The 21,871-nt window shown below is 48.4% G+C and overlaps 8 protein-coding genes across 8 annotated transcripts; 6 read left to right on the top strand and 2 right to left on the bottom strand.

Moving 5' to 3' along the window:
* Positions 1–2,227: 2,227 nt before the first annotated feature.
* tpcF (glutathione S-transferase tpcF) lies at positions 2,228–2,938 on the top strand (the record flags this gene model as incomplete). The annotated part of the gene is made up of 1 exon (XM_056983451.1): positions 2,228–2,938. The coding sequence occupies one exon, from the start codon at positions 2,228–2,230 to the stop codon at positions 2,936–2,938; it is 711 nt and encodes a 236-aa protein (XP_056828945.1).
* A 2,529-nt stretch (positions 2,939–5,467) lies between these two features.
* On the top strand, positions 5,468–7,489 carry N7510_011525 (MFS general substrate transporter; the record flags this gene model as incomplete). The annotated part of the gene is made up of 3 exons (XM_056983450.1): positions 5,468–5,677; positions 5,741–7,037; positions 7,461–7,489. 3 exons carry the CDS (start codon positions 5,468–5,470, stop codon positions 7,487–7,489), a joined length of 1,536 nt encoding a protein of 511 aa, XP_056828944.1.
* Positions 7,490–8,298: 809 nt separating this feature from the next.
* Positions 8,299–9,126, top strand: N7510_011524 (uncharacterized protein; the record flags this gene model as incomplete). The annotated part of the gene is made up of 2 exons (XM_056983449.1): positions 8,299–8,582; positions 8,646–9,126. The coding sequence occupies 2 exons, from the start codon at positions 8,299–8,301 to the stop codon at positions 9,124–9,126; spliced, it is 765 nt and encodes a 254-aa protein (XP_056828943.1).
* A 1,347-nt stretch (positions 9,127–10,473) lies between these two features.
* N7510_011523 (glutathione S-transferase family protein) lies at positions 10,474–11,382 on the top strand (the record flags this gene model as incomplete). Its single annotated transcript, XM_056983448.1, has 4 exons — positions 10,474–10,555; positions 10,629–10,675; positions 10,725–10,762; positions 10,818–11,382. The coding sequence occupies 4 exons, from the start codon at positions 10,474–10,476 to the stop codon at positions 11,380–11,382; spliced, it is 732 nt and encodes a 243-aa protein (XP_056828942.1).
* A 1,754-nt stretch (positions 11,383–13,136) lies between these two features.
* Positions 13,137–15,278, top strand: N7510_011522 (flavin monoamine oxidase family protein; the record flags this gene model as incomplete). The annotated part of the gene is made up of 3 exons (XM_056983447.1): positions 13,137–13,727; positions 13,792–14,601; positions 14,676–15,278. The coding sequence occupies 3 exons, from the start codon at positions 13,137–13,139 to the stop codon at positions 15,276–15,278; spliced, it is 2,004 nt and encodes a 667-aa protein (XP_056828941.1).
* A 767-nt stretch (positions 15,279–16,045) lies between these two features.
* N7510_011521 (glycoside hydrolase family 71 protein) lies at positions 16,046–17,659 on the bottom strand (the record flags this gene model as incomplete). Its single annotated transcript, XM_056983446.1, has 3 exons — positions 16,046–16,857; positions 16,918–17,446; positions 17,519–17,659. The coding sequence occupies 3 exons, from the start codon at positions 17,657–17,659 to the stop codon at positions 16,046–16,048; spliced, it is 1,482 nt and encodes a 493-aa protein (XP_056828940.1).
* A 1,807-nt stretch (positions 17,660–19,466) lies between these two features.
* On the bottom strand, positions 19,467–20,687 carry N7510_011520 (protein MEMO1; the record flags this gene model as incomplete). Its single annotated transcript, XM_056983445.1, has 3 exons — positions 19,467–20,285; positions 20,338–20,485; positions 20,533–20,687. 3 exons carry the CDS (start codon positions 20,685–20,687, stop codon positions 19,467–19,469), a joined length of 1,122 nt encoding a protein of 373 aa, XP_056828939.1.
* A 518-nt stretch (positions 20,688–21,205) lies between these two features.
* On the top strand, positions 21,206–21,857 carry N7510_011519 (uncharacterized protein; the record flags this gene model as incomplete). The annotated part of the gene is made up of 2 exons (XM_056983444.1): positions 21,206–21,365; positions 21,421–21,857. The coding sequence occupies 2 exons, from the start codon at positions 21,206–21,208 to the stop codon at positions 21,855–21,857; spliced, it is 597 nt and encodes a 198-aa protein (XP_056828938.1).
* Between the last annotated feature and the right edge of the window lie 14 nt (positions 21,858–21,871).

Below are 21,871 nucleotides of genomic sequence, written 5' to 3'. Positions count from 1 at the left end.
GAAGACAACCAAGAGTCACGAAGAGAACGGTCCTATGTAGATATACGGTCAGGCCATGTCGTGCGGGATTTTCTTTTTCTTCCCTGCAGTCCCACGGGCTCGGCACGAAAAGCTAGCAGAGAAGCACGCGATGAGCCATTTTGGGGTCTCACAGTGATAATGAAACTACTAATAATGGCGTGTCGTGTCAATGAACACCCCCCGAGAAAAAGAGTCGGTGAGCAGATAAAGGATTCTAGTTCCCGATAAGCGCCACTCGGGAATGACTGCACTTATGAGGGCTGCCACAAGACAGGAGATATTCACTTCCCGAATGGTGATGATGGAAAAACCCAAATTTAGCCAATGCTCCCGTGTCGAACCAGATGCTTAGTATTCGATCCCACCGCCGGTGTAAGAGATGCGTGGAGGTGACTTGGGCAGTGGATCCACTTAACGCCCCCCCCACTCGTGATCTGCTGATTAGGTACTCAGGAACCTCAGGAACTGGCCTTGTGATCAGAAAACCGCTAAGGAATGTTGCCGCTTCAAGAGGCGAGGCCACGTGGCCGCCTAGTGTTGAAAATAACACCCACAATTACGTCCGCAGAGAGACTATGCCAGCAAGACAGAACGGAGTGCTTCCGGCTCACCAAAAAATCCAATGCTAATTATAATGTCACGCCAGATGGAAGAACGGAAGAGCCCACCGACGTCCAAGACACCGAGGATCAATATTGTGAGGGCGAGGGTGACGACCCTTCATACCCACACACCGCAACCCCAGTAAAGCGATCCTGAGGGGGAGTAGTTGTGATATGAGACTGGTGCAGATCAGGAACAAAGCCGCACGATCGAAAATAATTCCGCAGATATCTATACGAAGCACGAAGCCACTACTTGTAGCCTAACATACTCGTTTGTTCAGCGAATGTTGCTCTCAAGAGCCTTAATTTTGGGATTAACCATTTGCAGTAAGACTCTGGCTAGCTTCTGTTGGCCACCAAATTGTGTAATCATGGAACGATACGGGACTCGTCGTAGATAAAGTAGGGAGAATCTGGGGCTGTTATAAGATGCGCAGACAATGGCAATTATGTCACTGAGGCTTGGGAAGACAATATGGGGCACTATCTCCTAAATTCTGGTTCTTCGTTAGCAAGCTGTTTCATTACTTACTGGGGTCCAGTCTCCTTAGCAGAGCAGTCTCAATCTAAATTATCAGGTAGTGATTCCACAACAGAGTCAAAGGATATTTCCAAAGCGGAGACACTATTATATTTTCCTTTTCTGATATTAGAGTCCACCAAAAGAGCAGGCACACGCTCATCTAAGGCGTAGAGTTCTGGCATTCTGCGGCTAGCAGACATCAACTTCCCAAGGCGCTTTAGCAGTCAATGAAATGACAATACTCCATGCACCAGAGTATATTCTGTCAGTTTGTGTCTCCAAGTTTACGTCAGTTCCCGCTTCTAACAATTCTACGTCCTAGTCTATTCAACTCAAGAATTTTTTTCTTGCTGAAACAAAGGAGTTCGAAGAGTACTGGTCGTGAAAGAATCAGGTTCGAGATCGGTCCTACTGTTTCAAGTGGGGGTTCCTTGATGGAACTACTGGCAGGGTCCATTGTAGAACATCGATTCATGGAAGACACAAATGCTCTGCAGACCTATTTCTTCTGAAGATTAGAGCATATTGTGCCAAGGATATCGTGATTCGGTCTATTCAGAGATGAAGTTCGGAATCAAGAAGAATGCAATGTTGCGCATAGCATGGACGGACACTAACTTGTCTTTGCTTGGCTCAATCAGGAATGTTTCATTCATTTTGTCGACATCCACGCGGGTCTTCTGATTTGACTACTCGATACATCCAGCACCGGCGCCATCATTAGTAATCCGATTTAAGGTTAACTTAACAGGGGTAGATTTATCTGCAGAATGGACAGTCTTCTAACCCTCAATTTTCTACGCCATTAGCGAAGGGATTTACTAATGTAAACTGGATTTCCGTATCCTGCCAAGAGTTCGTCCGTTGCTCGTCCGATCCGTTGTTCGTCCGTGAATTGTAATACATTATTAATCTCAGCCGGCTCGGGTATTTCTAGGGCCGAGCAATGTGGATTGACATTTGAATTAATTAAAATGTTAAACCAGAGCTTGAACCTATAAAAGCAGAGCAAACGCCTGTAATCTATGCTCCCATAAAACACACAGTCGTGAAGAATTTATCTCATTAAAACTAGAACATGTCCGCAATCAAGCCAATCCAGCTCTACGGTGGCATCCTTGGCCCCAACCCTCTCAAGGTCGGCATCATTCTCACGCTCCTCGAACTACCTTTCGAAAGCGTCCCAGTCGAGTTCGCCAAGGTCAAGGGCCCTGAATATGAGGCCATCAACCCGAACGGGCGCTTACCTTCCATCCATGATCCCAACACCGGCCTGACAATCTGGGAGAGCGGGGCCATCGCCGAATACCTGATCGAAAGATATGACACTGAGGAGCCTCGCAAGCTGAGCTTCAAACCCGGCAGCGCGGAAGCCGAGCTCGCACGCTCGTTCCTGTATCTCCAGGCCTCCGGCCAAGGCCCATACTACGGACAGGGCTACTGGTTTAAGAAATACCACTCTGAGAGAGTCCCGAGTGCAGTGGAACGCTATGTTAATGAAGCAAAGCGTGTCACAGGCGTGCTTGATAATTGGTTGAGCAAACAGAAAGAAGCCAATAGTGAGAACCTCGGTGATGGTCCTTGGTTGGTTGGGAACAAGCTATCATATGCCGATGTGGCATTCATTCCCTGGCAAAGGACAGCTGGCATGGCATTCACAGAGGATGGATTCGATGTGGACGCTTTTCCGAATGCGAAGGATTGGCTCGAGCGCATGACTTCCAAAGAGACGATTAAGGCTGTTCTCGACTCTGCGGCCGAGCAAATGGCCAAGATAACCCATAAGTGATTTGTTGTCTAGATATGAGAAAACGGAAGTTGGTTCAAAGACTCGAAAATGTGTATATCCCAGAAAAAAATCAAAAGTAAACGAGTGAGATATACTTATACCACCCATCATATGTTTGAGAATGGACCAAAGGCACAATACTAATATCTCAGGGACTTCCAGATAAGCGATGCCGAGACCATCAGGTGGGCTCATTCTCCTTTTGCGAGCTGAACTTATAAAAACTGTAACCTATCCCTGGAGTGCTGTCATGAACGACTATTTCATGAAGCTCGCATAGCGGGTTTCAGAGTGATCGTTCTCGAATGTAGAGCACACAAACAAGACAAAGTGCGGTAGTGGGTTGATATTGTCTAAATAGTACGAGGTATAAGTAGATCTTCTATTAAGCTATTGTTGGTAATCTAGATGATTGCCTGAACCGCGTGGCGGGCAGTGTAACAGTTGCTTGTTTTACTGGTACAGAAGCCCGTCATACTTGGCCTTTCTCGAAGCCTTCCTGATTACTAGGCTCCTCGTAATCATACCTGGAAGCGCCCACCGCCAGGTTTAAGGAGATTTGGACGTACTCGCCTTGCTAGGACCATTTGAATCCTCTCAAGGATAACTATATCATCCATGCTAATAAAACCGTCAACCCAGACCGTCACGAATTGACCGAAGCTTTGGTGACTATAAGATGACAACTTCAGGGGCCGGACCATAATGATACAGGTCAACACCCATGGGATGAGCAGGATGGCAATGTAGAACACGAGGATGTACAGCGAACTCGTGCGGCAACGTAGCGGGGCGCGAATTGGACTCAAACTCTTTTCCTTTTTCTCAATTTTGCTGTCCTGGAGTGGAGATCATTACTGACCTCCATGATTTTGATGCTAGTGTGAGCATAGGCTAGGTGTGATGATGTCTGGATTCCTGATGACTGGGACAAAAGCTTCACGTGAACAAATCTAACAGCATCTATGTCTTTACCGGGAGAACTATTGTTCTGTTCTAAACAGCACGAGAGCAGCTCTTTTCATAGTGGGTACCGTGATGTTCGAATTCAGTTTTAAGTCCAATCTCTCTCACAAACACCCGCTCTATCTTTATTCCCAAGGCCCCACCGCAAAGGCGCTCGTTTTAATTAGGCCCTTGTCTCGTTATGGCTTTACCGTACGTCTCATAACTTCCATCATTTCTTCAAGCCATATCTGGTGATGTCTCTGATTTCTAACATCACCCTGAGAAGAATCGACCTGATCACCCCCTAAAAGCTTGCCTTTGCCACGTGATTTCAGATGGGAATAAACTCAAAAATGGCAAAGACGTCCAAACCGTAACATAAAGAGGTGTAGACGGCTAGGGATGAAAAGGACACCTAAGCGAGTGAATTGGATCCAATTGGTGACGGCGAGGAAGGAGAGGGAGATTATACTCAGTTCCGGTGCGCAGATCAAGCTCCTAGTGAACGAAGCCCAGGTAAGCGGCGAAGGAGTGTTATGTCTACGCTAAAAGAGGGCCACAGAGATGATGATGATGATGAAGATGTAAGAGTTCTCCCACTACGTGATATGCAACAGCGCATGTTAGGTAGGGTCCAGAAACGTTCAGGTATTCTTGATGGATATGAAACACCGTAGGTGGTTCTATATCTAAATTTGATCTGAAAGCGGAGCTCGTTTCATCTGATCTATTTGAAATCAATGAACGTCCTCTGTAGTTAGAAGATGTAAGCGAGATAATCAGATTACAGCCAAAATCCACATAAAATATGCAGGCCACGTGTTGCGTGTCCTGTTTGCTCACCCGCGCGTGAGGGCGAGGTCTACCCCTAAACTCCTCCAATTCAGGGCAGTGAGTTTATCTCTAAATATCTAAATCTTAGGTGATCTCCTGATAAATAGAGCGTCGTTATCTACGTACGCTAAGCGTCTCTAGGTCGAAGAATTTAATTCAGTTGTTATTGGTGTTATTAACTTATCATTGCTAGCTGCTAGTTTGTTTTATTTTTCTAGTTTTCTTTTAGTTCTCCAAGTCGGTCAGGACACGGGCCGCCTGGGCGGGGCGGGGAGCACCCACACTCGTCGGGGGCGGGCCAATTAAGGGGTGGAGAATAGTGCCAAGGGGCATGGTACGCGGGGAATCATACAGGGGGTAGTATCTATATCATAATAGGCTAATCTTCGGCACTTGACTACTAACCGATAATTGATCCCATCCTTCTACCCCTCTCTCCTTTATTCTATGATAGGATCCTAATATCGGCTCGCGTATCTCTTTACCCGTTGATTGGCAGTGTACTACTGCCTTCTTCCCGCGACGATAACGCATCTCAGCGTCGATTGGTCGTATTGTCTGCTTATCTAAAAAATACAGCCGCGCAAATTGAAAGTACGGGATAAAAGTAAAAGCAATGTTCCGTGATCCTTCAGTAGCTCCAAACCACATATATAAGCTGCTCAGAAGGGATTACCCAGATCAGCGGGCTCTTTGGATCTGGTTTATTTGTTGAAGATATCACTCATCTGCTCCTGATTGCCTACCATGACTGAAGTGACAGCCGCTTCCGTGACCGCCATGGACGATGATAAGAGAAGATCGTCCAATAAAGACAGCGCTGAGGTTGGTATGACTGGCGTTCCCGATTTTAAGGAGGATGCCAGCTGTTCAGATGGCGATGAGGCCCTCAAGTTGGCGGGAATTCATGCCCACCAGTTCGACGAAAAGTATTATCTTCGCCTGCGGCGGAAAATTGTAGGTTATTTCAATCAGAAATTGGGGGCCTTTAATAACAACTGACAATGCTATTTTCTCTAGGACCTTCACATCATGCCTATTCTCGTCTTTATCTACTTCACCCAATTCTTGGACAAGAACATCCTTTCATACGCATCCATAATGGGATTTCCAGTCACTGGCATTTGGTATAACGATGTCGCTCAGGCGTTCTACATGGGGTTCATCGTCTGGATGTTCCCTACTCAATACATAGGGCAAAAATTCCCAATCGCCAAATACCTTGGTTGCCATATCACCCTATGGGGTGTTCTTGTCATGCTCCACGCCGTATGCCACAATTTCTCGGCCTTCTACGCCCTGCGATTTTTTCTTGGTGTGCTCGAGGCGTGTGTGTCTCCCAGTCTTATACTTATAGTCACGATGTGGTACAAGCAGAACGAGCGTGCCTCTCGCATCGGCTGGTTCTACGTCGGTAACCTCAGCACAAATCTTGTAGGAGGTGGCGTCGCATACGGAGTCACCTTCTACAACGGCTCCATCCAGCCGTGGAAGCTTCTATACATCGTCCTGGGTGCACTCGCAATACTCAATGGAATCATCGTTATTCTTTTCCTTCCCGATTCGCCAGTCAGCGCTCGTTTCCTGTCTGACCAGGAGAAGATCGCGGCTCTTGAGCGCGTCCGTCTGGACCAAGCGGGCACTCACAATAAACACATTAAGAAATACCAGATTCTCGAGACTTTCAAAGATATTCGAACCTGGCTCATGTTTGTCATCATCCTGTGCCTCGGCATTCCGAGTGGCGGTAATTCTGCCTTTAACAACATTATCACCAAGAGTTTTGGCTGGACCTCCCGTCAGTCCCTACTGCTAGATATGCCTCGTGCCGCTATCGGTGGTGTTGCTGTCGTCGCTGTCGGCTGGCTTTCCGATCGGATCCATGACCGCATGACTCTAACCCTGCTTTTCACGCTTCCTACGCTCATTGGCATGATCATTATGACAACTATGCAATACTCCGGCCAGAAGGGTGTGCTTCAATTTGCGCAGCTATTTCAGAACCTTTCTGCTCCCGGGTTTCCGCTCTGCTACGCCTGGAACGCGAGCAATGTAGGTGGTCACACCAAAAAGGTCACTGTCAACGCTTTTACTTTGTTCACTTTTGGTGCTGGTTCCGTTGTTGGTACCTATATCTTCTTGCCTCAAGATGCTCCTGGCTACATCCCAGGCAAGGCGGCCATCGTTGTTCTGACTGTGGTGATGATGTGCTGCTGTGCCGTGATGGCCTATATCAATATACGGTGGAACAGGCAGAAGAAAGCTGAGCTAGAAAGGCTCATTGCTGAAAACGGTTGGACAGAGGAGGATGTGGATCGTGAGCGAGAAAGGGCAGCCTTTCTTGACCTTACTGACAGAGAGAACGTTTTCTTCATCTATACCCGGTGAAGTGCATCAAGAATTTTATGTCACTGATGTATGAAAAATACTACCGCCGCTAAACGGAACAGCCGCCCCGCAACCCTGTCTGCAAGTAGGAGATGGCCTGATTTAAGAAAACATGACTCTAGTATAGATAATACATCTCCATGTATGCTGCCTTACACAAATACTAGAGATAAAGGTCTATGATTATGAAGACTCTTCACGTTCATGTGTTGGTCCAGGAAGTCTAAAGGATATCGACACTGATGAGCGTCTGACTGACTAACTAGTTACCAGGTCAAATGGCTAGTAGATAGTGCCCACCGCGGCCATGACTGCAGCTAGGTTTTGATATAGGTTCATACTTGCACCATAGCCAAGCCCGTCACGCACTTCACTTTGTAGAAATGGGATAAAATAGGGTTCGTTGAGCACTCCATTGCATATTACTACCTTGTATAGTTATACTTGAAAGATAAGGGATTTACAGGCATATGGTTGCGGCAGACTGCATATCGCTCAAGTGCGAGCTCCATATTGTGTCAATTCCTGTAAACGAATAGACACGCTGCTTCCTCATACAATAGAGTTGGCGATGTACTGTTTCTCCTCACAGGACCCACACCTCGAGAGCGGTGTGCCACAACGGTTTTCAGAAAGGGCAATCAGCACGCCCTCCGACTACGAGGGGCGGGTAGAGGGCGAGCACTCCCGGCCTTCCCGATGTTTCTGCCGAGGTCTAGTCTAGCTTTGGCAATATAGTGTCTAACGGCTGACCTCTCTTCGCCCCCATACATTTAAACATATTCCCGCCCCCAAGTCGGACCCCCAACAGCTGGCGCCGCGTAGTGGTTGGGGGTCCGGCTTGGGGGCGGGTTTGCTCTGGAGCATGTTTTCCTGATTAAGGCTGAACAGAGAGGGCAGGGATTGGCTAACATCGTGCTCCACTCTTTCCTGGCGCCAATCCACTTTTGGTATTTGAGATGTCCCGGCTGTCGATCTGAAGCAGGACTATTCATGGACGTTAGTGACAGGAAGGGGGATGTTTCTTTTATTAGAGATGAAGAGGGCTCGAAAAACATAAAAGAAGAGACATTGCTCTCTTTCTAAAGAACACGCAAGTTCCTGTTTCGTTTTCACTTTAACTCTATTACTACTACAACTTCTGTTATACTACAACAGCTAGTATACTACTTACTCTATACCCCGACACCATGGGTTCTGTGACCTACCGCGATGGCATTGCTATCCTCCAGATTATCATCTTCCCTATGATTCTTGCCGGGGCTATTCGCATCTGGAGACGGATGGGTTGGAAGGCTGCTTCTCACTCCTGGCGCTTCGTTATTACTCTCTCACTTCTAAGGATTACTGGTTCGATTTTTACGCTATTGACAATTAGCCACGAGTCGCATAGTACTGTTATCGCCGAGGCTGTATGTGAGCTGATTGGTATTGCGCCTCTCTTGTTGACCTACGTTGGACTGCTAGGACAAATGTGAGTGGTGATGTGAATTCCTTAGACTTAATGGAGGTAGGCTAACAGATGTCTTCCGGTTAGCGATACGGATCACATTATACCCCCTAAGAGCCTACACGGAGTGGCTATCACCGGCTTCGTTGGCCTCATCCTCGGTATCGCAGGAATCAGCACGACTGATGACACTAAGGGCCATTTCCATGCAAACGGCGTCGTCATGGGCGCTATGGGAACCTTCCTAGCCGTATTCGTCATCTTCACCGTGCAAGCGATCTACCTAGCCATCAAAATGCAGTTTATAATGAATAGGGCGCAGAAGTTGCTGTTCCTCGCTGTTGGACTCTCTTGGCCATTCTTGTTAATTCGATTGGTTTACTCGTCAATCGGCGATTTCGGCAGTGACGCTCGCTTTGCCATCATAACAGGCAATGCCACAATCTATCTGTGCATGGATGTACTGGAAGAGATTGCCGCTATGGCCCTTTGTGTGTTCTTTGGGTTGTCGGCTGTGTCGCAGAAAGAGCCCAAATCGGTCGCAGATGATGAGATTACTAAAGTATAAATTTCTGCTTTTTAGTAGGGGCTTAGGTCTTTTATATGGCAGAGGGCTAGAAGAGAGGAGGAAACTGGAACAAGCAGGCATTGGAGACTAGCTAAGGGAAGTTGCGGTATTCCATTTATGTGTTGGCTTTTGTGCATACTTTGTTTGGGCTGCTGAAAGCATTTATTAGGATTATTTATTTACGTTTTAATTCTATCAGAATCATTATCTCCGCCCCATGTGTTTGAAAAAGAGGGTCTGCTTTATGGAAGTTCTATATTTAGAGTAACAACAGCGATATCCTGCAAGAACCTCTTATTGTCTAGAGATTAGTAAAGATCTACTTAATGGTATGTGTGCCAGAAAAGCTAGTTATAGTTTTCGGATCGCATTGAAACTTTTTTAAGTCATACATCGGATGTACATAGTCATTGCCATGCATACAAGTTAGGGGTTGCGTACGACCTACGGTCGTGAAAAGCCCGAATAATAATAATAATAATAATACACACAAACACATATACATGCTTGATTATTCGCTAGGTCATCCCCGGATCAAAATGACCATAATGGTTTGTTTGATTTCATTCTCTAGGAAGTCTAGTTAGAAGACCCTCGAGACGATATCAGGCAGACTCTGGTGGATGTCGAAGCAGGATAGTAGCAATATCTCTCTGTTGCATCGACAGCGAGTGAAGGGCCGATAGATCATCATTATAGAGGATCCTCGGCTACATCTCGTCTGGATTGATGACCGAATCTTCATTAAACCCCTTCCCTAGTACATAACGTCTTACGTGTTCTAGGATACGTTTATAAGCGACGGTGCGGTGGAGAAGCTAAGAAAGGCCATACTTGGGTATCTACGAACGTATTTCTACCTAATCTAGTATGAATCAGATCTATGAGTTGCATAAGATCTAGCTCTCTGCCTAGTTCCTAGAGAAGTGACCTAGCCTTAGTTCATCAGTTTACTACCCGTTTCAACGACACGAAGTTTCCTACTAAAAATTTGGAAATAAATTTTAATATGAATTGACTAAACTAGTCCATTTACATTATATATTACTATAACGGTCTTTATCTTCTCTTATCTCTGTCGAGAGTTAAGAAACTTCGCATTAGGGTATGTATCTTTCATATGTGGATTCTACGTATACCCAAGGGTACATTTGCGTTGAACTAGGGCCCAACAGTACCAACCAGTATCGGTGGGCCCCAACACACGATTCAGTCGGATTAGTAATCCACACAATAGTCCCAACTTCAAGTCATACCAGTGCGAGATTCCTCCTCCGGTTTATACAATTCGGATGTTCTCTTTTCTAACTTGACTCTGGAGTACGAACCAAGTATCCAAATTCTAAAATGGCTTCAAGCCAATATATACTTTACGACATCCCCTCCGGCAAGGCACCATGTGTGACATGGTCTCCCAACCCATGGAAGAGTCAGTGCAGCGACAGCCATTGGCTTCATACACCTTAGTCAGACATGCATATACCAACTGACTTACACATTAGCTCGGCTCCTTTTCAATTTCAAGGGTCTTAATTATCGAACTCAATGGGTGAGTCAGATTAAAAGAACGGAAGACAAATGCTTATGAGCCATTATAGGTCGAATACCCGGATATCAAGTCTACATTGGAAAATCAGTATGCCTCCAAGGAAGATTCTTGGCGAGTATAAAAAAAGGTCTAACGTCCCTAGTGTCGCAGCCAATACCGGAGTTCCCGCGTACTCTATCCCTACCATTGTTTGCCCCGATGGAACGTATATCATGGATTCGCGCAAGATTGCGGACTACATAGAACGCCAAACCCCGCTTCCTTCGCTTCACTTGGATTCAGTCTACCTCGAGAAAGTCGAGCGTATATGGTCTCAGTATATGAAAGCCATTAAGCCGATATTCATTCCTCTGGTCCCAAAGCGGATCCTCAATGCGGAAAGTCTTGACTACTGGTATACAAGTCGCCAGGAATCGGTTGGAATGCCACTTGATCAATTGGAGAAGGAGAAAGGTGGTGTTCGAGCATGGAACGAGGCGGAGCCGGCCCTTCGCGAAGTGACTATTTTGTTGAAAGAAAACGAAGGGCCTTTCTTCTTGGGAAAGACTGTGAGCTATGCTGATCTTGTATGGTCTAGCATTCTTCTCTTCAACCAAAAGTTAGGATCCGATATTTTCCAGGAAGCAATGGAAAGGAGCGGGGATCCTCAGGTGCACCTGAACTTAATGAAGGCTGTTCAGCCTTGGTCTGAGAGATGTGATTATTGAAGCCTACTATAGAGCGTAATCCTGTCATCTCTTTTTACTATCTCTTTTTAGTGTCTTCCTTATACTGTTTAGTTCTTCCAATATAGGAGAACCCTTGCTTGAATACATATAGTGCATCACAAAAACAATATGGAAATTGCCACTGTGGGAATATCCTGGAAGACTCGGTACTGAGCCTTCAGGCTCCGTTTTGGGATTGAGTCCACTTCCAGTGGAAGACCAGAGAAGCGTTGATAGTGCCTGACGTTGGACTTTATCGTAAGGCCAAAAAGTGAGGATGAAGCATGCAGGCTTCAGTATCCTCAACAGCCTGTACGGTAGTTTTGCTCTCCATACTACCACAACTTTGATCCTATATATGCTTAATTCAGACAGCAACATGCCTAGAGACGTCGATGACATCGCGACTCGCATCTCAAAAGCTTGCGGCACCGCAAGGTCCTAGAAAATCCAAATTTTAGGTATTTTGTTTAGTTACTCGCATGATAAATCCATGTGTCTTTTGGAAGAGTATTCAATATGAGTTCCCTATCCTTGTGAGCCTTGCCCGGGATATCCCTGCTCCTGCGACAGGTTCTGAGGTTGAACGATTATTCAACACTGCTGATATCCGTCATTACCGTCGAGGGTACCTGAAATGGACGACTATCAAGGATTTTACGACTCATTTATTTACAGCGAATTCTGACGTCAGCATCTCCTTCGTACTCGTCCGCTAGTTGAGGTCTGCGTGAATAGCAGCCGGCCTAATTTTATACCAACCGCTTTCTTGGTGCTGAGGGAACGCCCCTTTAGTGTATCTGGAGCGCACTATTCCTCAAACGGTACCATAGATGAGATTATGCAGCCACAATATGAAGAACATGGCTGTGTTATCTATGTTTCCCCCTATTCCTGTATGCCAAGCGTAACTTGGCCTGAAGCGGCAGGTGGCAGGAGTACCCCAGTTAGCCCCGGACTCGGGTAGATAAGAGTGTCTGATAAGATATCGACAATACTGTCCCTGATAAGATATCGACGATACATTCTGATAAGATATATCGACGACACCTATGTTGATGTCGCATACGGAGAATGAACACCGCGTTTGTCACCCAGGGCCAATCGCAATTCACAGTCTCTTGGCGTTCTTCAGATTTACCCGCGCTCTTGGGCCCCATGGAGTCAACAGGTCCGCTGCGCAGTGCTCTGCAGATAGCAATTGCCGATGTCGCTGCTCTTGGCATTCAACTGGCTTCTGCGAAAGCTTAGGTGCGAGAGATTGCGCACAGAAGAGGTCTCATTGTTTGGTTGGATAAAATGCTGGTATCTCCTGCGATAACTTGTCTGCATGCTTAACTGGAGCCAAATCATTGTCCAGACGAAGGGAAGAAGGAGTCTCGCCTCGGGTTAATCCGCGATCCCCAGGCTACCCTATCTCGAGATGGACCCTTTTGCCTATACGATTCGCCAATTTTCCGACACCCAGTCCGATGTACGTCAGATATGTCGGTATGAGCCGACCAGAAACATTCTGCACATTGGGTTCCCACCTGGGGTCAATTGGGACAGGAACCGGCACGACTATACGCTCGGGCTTCGGTTATATTTCTACTGATAAGCATTTGTTGACTTGTACCTGCAGACCTATCAGTGCAGGTTCCGGAATCAAACTAGAAGAGCAACTAGAAAATATAAATATCGTGGGTGAGGCTTCGTTTCCACTGCTGATCTCGTCTTCAAGGCTCTGTAAATATCATTCAATCGTCATCACAATGGCCGTCCGTCCCACGGTGGCCCTCCTTGGAGCCATTGCTCTGGCTTCATCTGCCCAAGCTATTGCCCTTCCCAGCGCAAAGATATCTCTTTCTATCCCCGCCACTGTGGAGGCAGGTGGACTAAGCAATATTTACGTGGACTACCATTTCCCCGTGGATGGCCATTTCGCCATTCATTATGGAGGCTGCGATGTGTCTTCATCTCATCCTTCTCTGGCTTACCACGAGGTCGGATCAACTTACATTGGAAACCACCATCTGGCACGTCGAAACCTGGACTGGGAGGATCAACGGCCCAGTCGATTTGTTTGGGTCACTCCCAAGGACATTCTGGGTGAGGGTTGTCTCCATGCGTACTCGGAAAATGAATGGATCGGCTCGTCTTCACCAATTAATGTTGCCACCATGAAGGCCAAGCGTGCGCACGAGATCTCTATCGATTTGGCAGACATTTCGGATGTCGAGGGGCCGTGGTTCGATGGCGTCGCTTACCTGAAAGCGAAGGAGCCCAACCGGCGATTCGTTGCGAAGGCCAAGGCGAAGGAGATCGGTATCCTGGGAGGTGGTATGTCTGGGTTGATGACATCGGTATGGAAGCGTCTTCTTTCAATGCCAAGCCTGTTTAGAAAGCATCATACTGACTGTTCATCAGCTTCTTCTTGACTCTGTTGGAATCAAGAACTGGAAGATTATCGAGTCGACCGGCCGCGTCGGCGGACGAATCCACACTAGCTATCTTAATAACACGCGCCCTGACCAGTACCAGTATCAGGAAATGGGGCCGATGCGATTCCCCGTCAATATCACTTACGCGGGTACGGATGAGGTTATCGAAATCCAAGACCACAAGATGGTCTTCCAGTTGGCGGACTACGTGAATAAACTTAACCACCATAATCCGGATCTGGAAGTCAACTTCATCCAATGGATCGAAAGCGCTGCCAATGACCCGGTCAGTACAGATAAGCGCCGACCAGATGGTACTGTTCCTGGAAATGCCGAAGTGCAAGCCAACAAGAGCCTCGAAGCCACCCCCGAGCCATCGACTGCGGCCGCTGCACCTTATGCTTCCAAGGTCGAAGAATGGTTGACTCTGAACAAGAAGAACCTCACTGAGATGGCTACTAATGTGTTTAAAGCACATAAGAAGGCTGTGGATGCGGGTTACTTGGGCTGGTCGGAGTCCAACTACCTGAGATATTACCTCGGGGCCAACGTCAACATAACGGATCAAGTGGACTCCTTGGCTGATAGCTATGATAGCTGGCTCTACGATAATGTCTACTTCTCTGCCACGCAGTGGAAGACAATCGATAAGGGTTTGAGTAGCTTGCCGCTGGCCATCACACCCCTGGTAGAGGACCGAACTCTCTTCTACAGCGTCGTCAACCGTATGGACTGGGATGAGGACAAGGAGAAGATGACGGTGTACTACCGCCCCCGCAATGATTCCTGGGCTGAAGTCAGACCATGGAATTCGATTACGTCGTTACTGCCGTTCCTTTCACTCGAGTGAGGCTCTGGCAGACTCCCCAGTACTCCATGGTTCTCAACAATGCGATTCAGCGCTATGAATATGAATCTGCGTGCAAGGTGGCCCTGATGTATAAGACACGTTTCTGGGAACATATGGAGTATCCGATTATTGGCGGCTGTGGCTCTGTCAACATCACCGGTATTGGCAGTATCTGCTACCCTTCATACAACATCAATGGCACCGGCCCCGGTGTCCTCCTAGCCTCATATGAAGAGGGTGCTGGGGCCCTTGCTACTACGGCCTTCAGTGAAAGCGACCACGTTGCTTTCGTCCAGCGTGCAATGATCGATGTCCACGGTGAGATTGCCAAGGAGCAATACACTGGCATCTATGACCGTGTCTGCTGGGCCACCATGCCTGACCAAGGTGCTTCCTGGGCTGCCCCTGATGCTGGCCAGCAGGAACTGTATATTCCTGCTTTCTTCCAAACCGAGATGAATACTGTGTTTGTTGGAGAGCACACCAGCTATACCCACGCCTGGATCTTCAGCGCCTTAGAGAGCGCGGTCCGCGGCACGACGCAGCTGTTGCTGGACATGGGATTGGTTGATGAAGCTAAGCAAATCACCAACCAGTGGATGGCGCGGTGGATCAGTATTTAATTGATTTTACCACTTTTGCTGTATTCCAAAGGTATATATTGAATCTATTGAATATAGGCAATCAATGCCACATGCAAGTAGACTAACTAGTCAGTAGCCAAATAAGGAAGAATTCACTCACGTTGACCTCAATAGCGCTCACTTAAGTCGTTGACTAACAATTAAAGTAGATAAAAAGTAGATACTCAAAGCATTTCGGAATAGCACAAAATCGCTCAACTAGTAAAACGAAATCTATGAATAGTATGCATTTTCGTTTACAATTAGGGTTACCACGCTTCAATACTTCTCTTAATGATATAACCGATTGAATACAGGCTTCAGACCTACAAATTTATTAAACATAGAAGTTATCAAACTATTTTTGGGAGTATTCTTCAGCAACATAAGCCATATCATAATCTCCGCATTAGACAAGGAAATGCCAACGAAGTCCCAGAACATCTCTAGCACGGCTGAACTAGCTGTCGATCCCAACCTCAGCTGATGAAATTTGGAGGCAATTGCGGGCTGCTGTTCCCATGAGAGAAAAGTCAAATGTATTCGCTCCTCGCCACTTAAGAGCTTATTCTACGTCTCCATCTCCAATCAAGCGATGAGACCAACTTACTGGGGGAGAGTCCAAAATCGATCGATGTCTGATGAAGTCATTTGCTGGCTTTGCTTCTTTCATTCTAACCCTAACTACTAAGCAACTACCTCGGAACTACCTAAACATTGAAGAGAAGAATGCTCATACACTCGATCATGTCTCAGTGACTAGCTGATCACGAACTCACGCCCAACGTGTTCGTAGGGCAGGGCGCCCGCAAGCCCTCTGACAGACTGGCCAGCCCAGCCGGCTGGAGTTGGTCGATCGACGCCGGCGCGGGCAGTGTCCCCACATAGGCGTTGAAGTTGTAAATCCCGCAAATGCACGAGTCCACGATCTGCTTGAGACTCGTGCCCGACAGCACCGTCTGGTTATTGCCGCCGCGTGTGACGGCAAATTTCTGCGCCCCCAGCCCCATCGGCACCGTGAAGGCACTGATCCCCGCGGGCGCGGCGAACGTTACCGGCGCCTGGCTACCGGATTGCACCACGACGTTCGCGGGAGACTGGAGCAAAGAAACCACAAACACCGCATCGGCCATCGTGTCCGCCCCGTTGGGTCGGCCGCGGAAGAAGTTCCCACTGCTGTTGTTCGGGTTGCCTTCGGTCGTGGTGTCGGTGGCGTCGCAGTTGATGTTCTTGGGCGTCGGCCGGTACCAGTACACCAGCTTCTCGTCGGTGATGTATTTCAGGGGAGACGAGTCCCCGGCCTTGTACGCTGCAATGAACGGTTTGGACATCTGCAGCCATCCATCATGGGGCATGTCCATTGCCCATTTGGATGACCCGTCATCTGTGTGCGGCGACGACAACGGCCCAATATAGTGCGACTCGCCATAATCGTTCCAAGTGATGATCTCGACGAAGCGCGGGCTTAGCTCGAGGATATCGAGCCAACGGTTGTACCAGAGCAGATCTGAGGGGAAGACCCAGTTCTTGCTGTAGGAGACTTCGGCGCCAAAATGGGTCGAGAACCATGCCGAGGCGGCTTTGGCAGACAACAATCTATTAGGCATATATCCATCAAAAAAGGGGGGAGAAGACTTACGTGCAATGTAGGATTTTCCCTGCAACGCATTGATGTACGCCTGATCCCCATCCTCGACAGAGATATTATTACCGGGCGTGGGAGCCTTATTATCCCCATTATTCGGCCAAGCCATCCAATTCAGCGCGCCCTGCACAGCACTGAAATCGCCGGTCCCCGGATGGAAATTCGGCGCAAAGAACAGATCCTGTCCCGCAGCAGATTGAATTGCATTGACATCGACGCCATCGCCCGCAAAGCTTGACACAAACACCTTGCCGTCGACTTTCAGCTGCGCGGGCAGACTTGCGTACTGCTTGACCTTGGCGCCGATTGTGCTACCCTGGCCCGTGTTGTACCAGTTGAAGTCGAAGGATATGAACACCTTCATGCCGTTTCTGGCGGCGGAGTCGTAGGCGAAGTTGAGCTGCGTGTCTGTGTAGGAGTCTACGCCGATGTTGAGCGCGAAGGCGTCAATGCCTAGGGCTTTGGCGCTTTTCATGTCGTCATCGTAGTCGTTTGCGCTGTTACGGTTGCTTGTGATGCCAATCTAGAATAGTGTGGTTGGTTAGTCTTGAGATTGGCCGCTAACAAAACGGTGGCTTTGAGGAGGGTTGCTTACCATGAAATGACAGAAGACTAGCTTGTCGGTGGCGGTTGTCGTAATGGAGGGAGTTGGAGACGAGTGTGTTGCTGTTGGGACTGCGGTAGTCCAGGGAATCAACAGCCCTGCCAGGGGGAGAGAAAGTAGTCTTCGCAGCATCTTCTCAAGGACTTTAGTGCATAGACTGAAGTGTGATGATGGCTTAGAACCTACCTTTAATAGACTACCACAAGACAAGAGCGAGTAGATGGGATGGAGAAAGCAAGAGGAAGAAGACTAGTGACATAAAATTGGAAGCCCCCAAGAAGGAATTAGTGAAACACATCCTTCAACAAGCGGATAGATCTACACTTATATGCCCTCTTCATCTCCTGATTTCTGTTCCATTTCTATAAACCACCGGAACAGAAAAGAATTTCATCATGTCATCACGGGGGATTATCGGGATTACCAGACTGCGACAGTATCACCATGTCCAACGAGGGCAAAGTCCAGAATCATGATTCCAATTCCAGAAGACTGTTGGGGGCAGCATCCGATGTTAGGTAGGATCCCGCCGATCATCGCGGGGGCCAAGACGACTAAACCAAGTTTCGAAACATTAGTGCTGACTACATGCAATGTATCGGTGACTTCGAACCTATAGTTACATACAACGCGTCCAGCTAGAACTCTACAATGTTGGACTATTCAATAACTTCCTCTCTCTAGCTTAGGCTAATCAATCAGTCGAACAAGCGGGGGAAATGAAATGAAATGATACTCTAAAGATATCCCTACTGGTTACCTAGGCTTCAATGTGTAGGACAGACAGGCCCGACCTGACCTATATTCCAGGAACTGTATGTGATATTGGCTGAGACATTCCTGGCTGACAGGGTAGATAGCTAGATAGAGCTTCTGTAGATTATTGTTGTCGTTCAGGACCCTGGCCGGATAATTATGATGTTGTTGTAACTCTGTACCTCGCAACAAAAGTATACCCCTGGGGATTTACTGTATCCCTGCCGCACCCTGCATATGTGCATATGGGGGATATTCCTATTCGAGAATTGGGCAGGTCTTTTTGCTTTTGATTATCACATGGTGTGGGCCCCGTGCCTTCTATCCGGGGTGGAAGTGTAACCATAACCAGTGGATTTTGTGGGGATGGCGCTTACATAGTTTAGAGATTATTCGAGTTCATAACTTAAGGAGAAATTTTGTTCTTGTTGGCTCTGACAGTAAAATATCCAATCATTAACGATAGACTTTTCGTAAACACAAGTTCTTTCTACCAGTGCTCTATTCTTTGCAGACCTATCGACCCAAATCCTCTTGACCAACACCAGACTCAACCTCAATTCATAATCCATGTTCCATTCCATATTCTTCCATATTATCCGAGCACCAGACCCTCCCTCAGTCTCTCCATCTGACAAAACATCCGCCCGTTCGTGCAACCTCTGACTAAAGACTCAACGGGAAGGACGTCGTGTGATAAAAATTGTGCCATTAGCAATCCCCGTGAATCCGGCTGGACCTGCCGGGTACCGGTGTCTATGACGTTGGTATGTAGGGTAAGGGCATAATAATCATGGTATAGACTGGAGGCAATATAGAATATATTCCGAGCGAATATCAGATGATACTAGGAAGGAAACAAGGCAGGAGATTTTCGGGGAAGTGGTTGCTGGGTAGCTCGATGCTGGGTCTTCCAGGGGAAGGAAGTCATTCCGCTAAGTTCAGTAACTAAGATTGCATCGCTATCACATGGATGAAAAAGAAAATAATGATAAAGTCACCGTTAATTTTTGCGGTTAGATGCGGAGGCAATACGAATACGGGGAAGCGAAGCTTGTTTTCTTGTGGGCAAAAAAAAGCCAGGGGTTTATTTATTCGCTAAATAACATTTCTTCGAAAGTAACGCCTGTCATGACCGAAATTCCGTGGGAACACAAAGCAAAGCAAACCAAAAATGGCGGGATTAGAGCACTGCAAAAGCAGAGACATAGCTCACTGAGCTATCCGACACATCCACCGCGTCAGAACTACGCTCATACCGCAAGAAATGGAAGCGGCCCTGCTTATCGTTCGGTGGCTGACTCGCCGCGACAATCTCCATGGCAGCCATGATCACGCCAATAGGATGACGACCACAAACTGTATTCTCTGTGCGGTTGATCGTATCCAAAAAGACCTTGGTCGATCCCGTCGTGATAGCCGCCATAGTCGCAATATCAAACGCCGAGATACTCTCATGGATTGCCGGTTCACGGGCCGAGACGCGGTCCCTGCGCTGCAATTCATGGCCCGCAGAGACAGCGTCAATCGTCGCGAGAACATCATCCGCATTCATCCCGGGCTGCGGCAACACATCGCTCGACAAGGGCAAAGGCAGGCTCGGTTTCGGTGCCTGTGGTACATAGTATGTGTACCTGAACCGCAGACCCCAATGGCAAAAGTCCGAGCTGATCACGAATGCATTGGATGGATCCGCTAGGTAGGGCGCTAGCAATGACCCAAACGCCTGCTCCGTCGCGGCGGAGGTGCTGCCTACCATGATTGGGACAAGGGGCGGGTACTGCGCGGTCGGGGTGTTGGGGTACTGCAGCTGCAGGAGACGGTGGATGTAGGGCAGGTGTAGCTCGATGCTGTGCTCGTCTTCGTCGATGGAGCGGGTCATCGTCGTGAAGCTTACTTTGGAGCCGGTGGCTTTGGTGGCGGGCGTGTTGAGGAGGTGGGCAATGAGCTCGGTGTCGAGGGGGAGGGGATCGGAGGAGAGAGGCGTGTAGTATGAAGTGAGCTGGGGCAGGGCTAGAGTTGAGAGCGGGTGGTGGTGCGAGGGGCCCTAGGACGAAGATGCGCTTGCTGGTGGGACGAGATGTCAGCTGCGGAGGCATTATCAGAAGGTCGGATCCGTGGGCTTCATCATACGCTTTGGAGAGATCGAGGGCTTTGTATGCGTAGGCGGCGCAGGGTCCGGAGTAGGAGTAACCCGCGTGGCTGTGGTGATCAGTCTGAATCTTGATGCCAGAGAGACCAGAACATACGGTGCGATGATTACTCGGGCTCCGGGGACGGGCAGCGAGCCGACGTTGGCCATCGTATCTGGTACTTGGGCCAGCCATTGATCGAGCTGATGGGTGAGGGTACGGGTACTGTCCGAGTACCACGACCCGGCGTGAGACGCTTCTCTGGACTGCATGGTGATGGTGGGTGGGTGGTTGACGGAGGTGAGTTGGGGTTGGAGCGGGGAAGCATAGGAAGTGTTAGATAACGACCGAGACAACGGTGTTGTGACAACCTGCATGATACAGGATTGCCAGGTACCTTGTGACCTAATGGGTCTATGGCTTACAATGGCTGGAGATGGAGTTAAAGGCACAGATTGTAGTCTCTCTATTTCTTCTGTTGAGCTTAGAGTTGTCGCGTCTGTCTGCACCCTGTCTTGGATCCCTGGATCCCTTGTACATAGTCTGAGAGGCATATCGGCAAATAATATAATCCGTCTATCTAGGTAAGACATATCACCTATGCAATTCCATTCTTCCGCGCTAACTGAAGATACTCGGTGAATTCCATCCATTGCCCGGCCAGCAATATTACCCGATGTGACCTAGCGCCAACGCGACGCGCGCAGCCAATAGTTGCCCGCCCCAGCCTCACTTAACTCGAGTACTCACGTCCTCTGCTTCTCAACTCACCACGCAATCTCCGGTAATCATGTCTCTCAAGCGCAAAGCCTCCTTCTCAGCTGCCCTCCCCTCCAGCCCATTGACTCCAGTCAATGAATGGCCTGCCGCAGTCGACACGACCAAGCATCTCCACAGCCGGACGCGCAAACGCTTCCGCAACGACCGTCCCAATGACGCCCTGGTGTACCGTAAGGACATTCCATGCTTCACTTCCGTCCCCGCATTGCCCCTAACAACCTTCAGAAAACACCCTTCGCTGGATCTTCTCTGCCCAGCAGCAACGGGCCAACCCAATGCCAACACCCGATCCCGAAGCAATGGACTCCGAGCCATCCCCCTCCACCCCTTCTGACGCGATCGACCCGCGCCAGAAAACACTCCTGCAGTTCTTCCGTCCCAACCCGCAGCCAGCATCGCCGTTCCGGCCCTCTCGTCAAGCTCTGGCGGCGCGTGCCAATGAGTGCGCGTTGGCGACGGAGGATGATCTCGTGCGTCGCCAGGCGTTTGAAAGGTTGCATTCTGTTGCTAGCTCAAGTGGGAACGAGTCGAACAGCCCGGAATTCATGGGCCAGGCTGATGCTGATGTGGAGATGGATATGGATGGTGGGAGTAGCAGCAGTGATGGATCCGGGCAGACTCCCATGACTATGACTTGCGCTGGGGGTGCCGGGTGGATGTAATGTGGAACGCGGAT

The sequence above is a fragment of the Penicillium lagena genome, assembly GCF_028827675.1.
Source record: "Penicillium lagena strain IBT 129212 chromosome Unknown utg000008l_segment0_segment0, whole genome shotgun sequence".
Lineage (NCBI taxonomy): Eukaryota > Fungi > Ascomycota > Eurotiomycetes > Eurotiales > Aspergillaceae > Penicillium > Penicillium lagena.
Note: the sequence above shows the minus strand (reverse complement) of the source record. Positions and strands in the feature narration are given on the sequence as shown.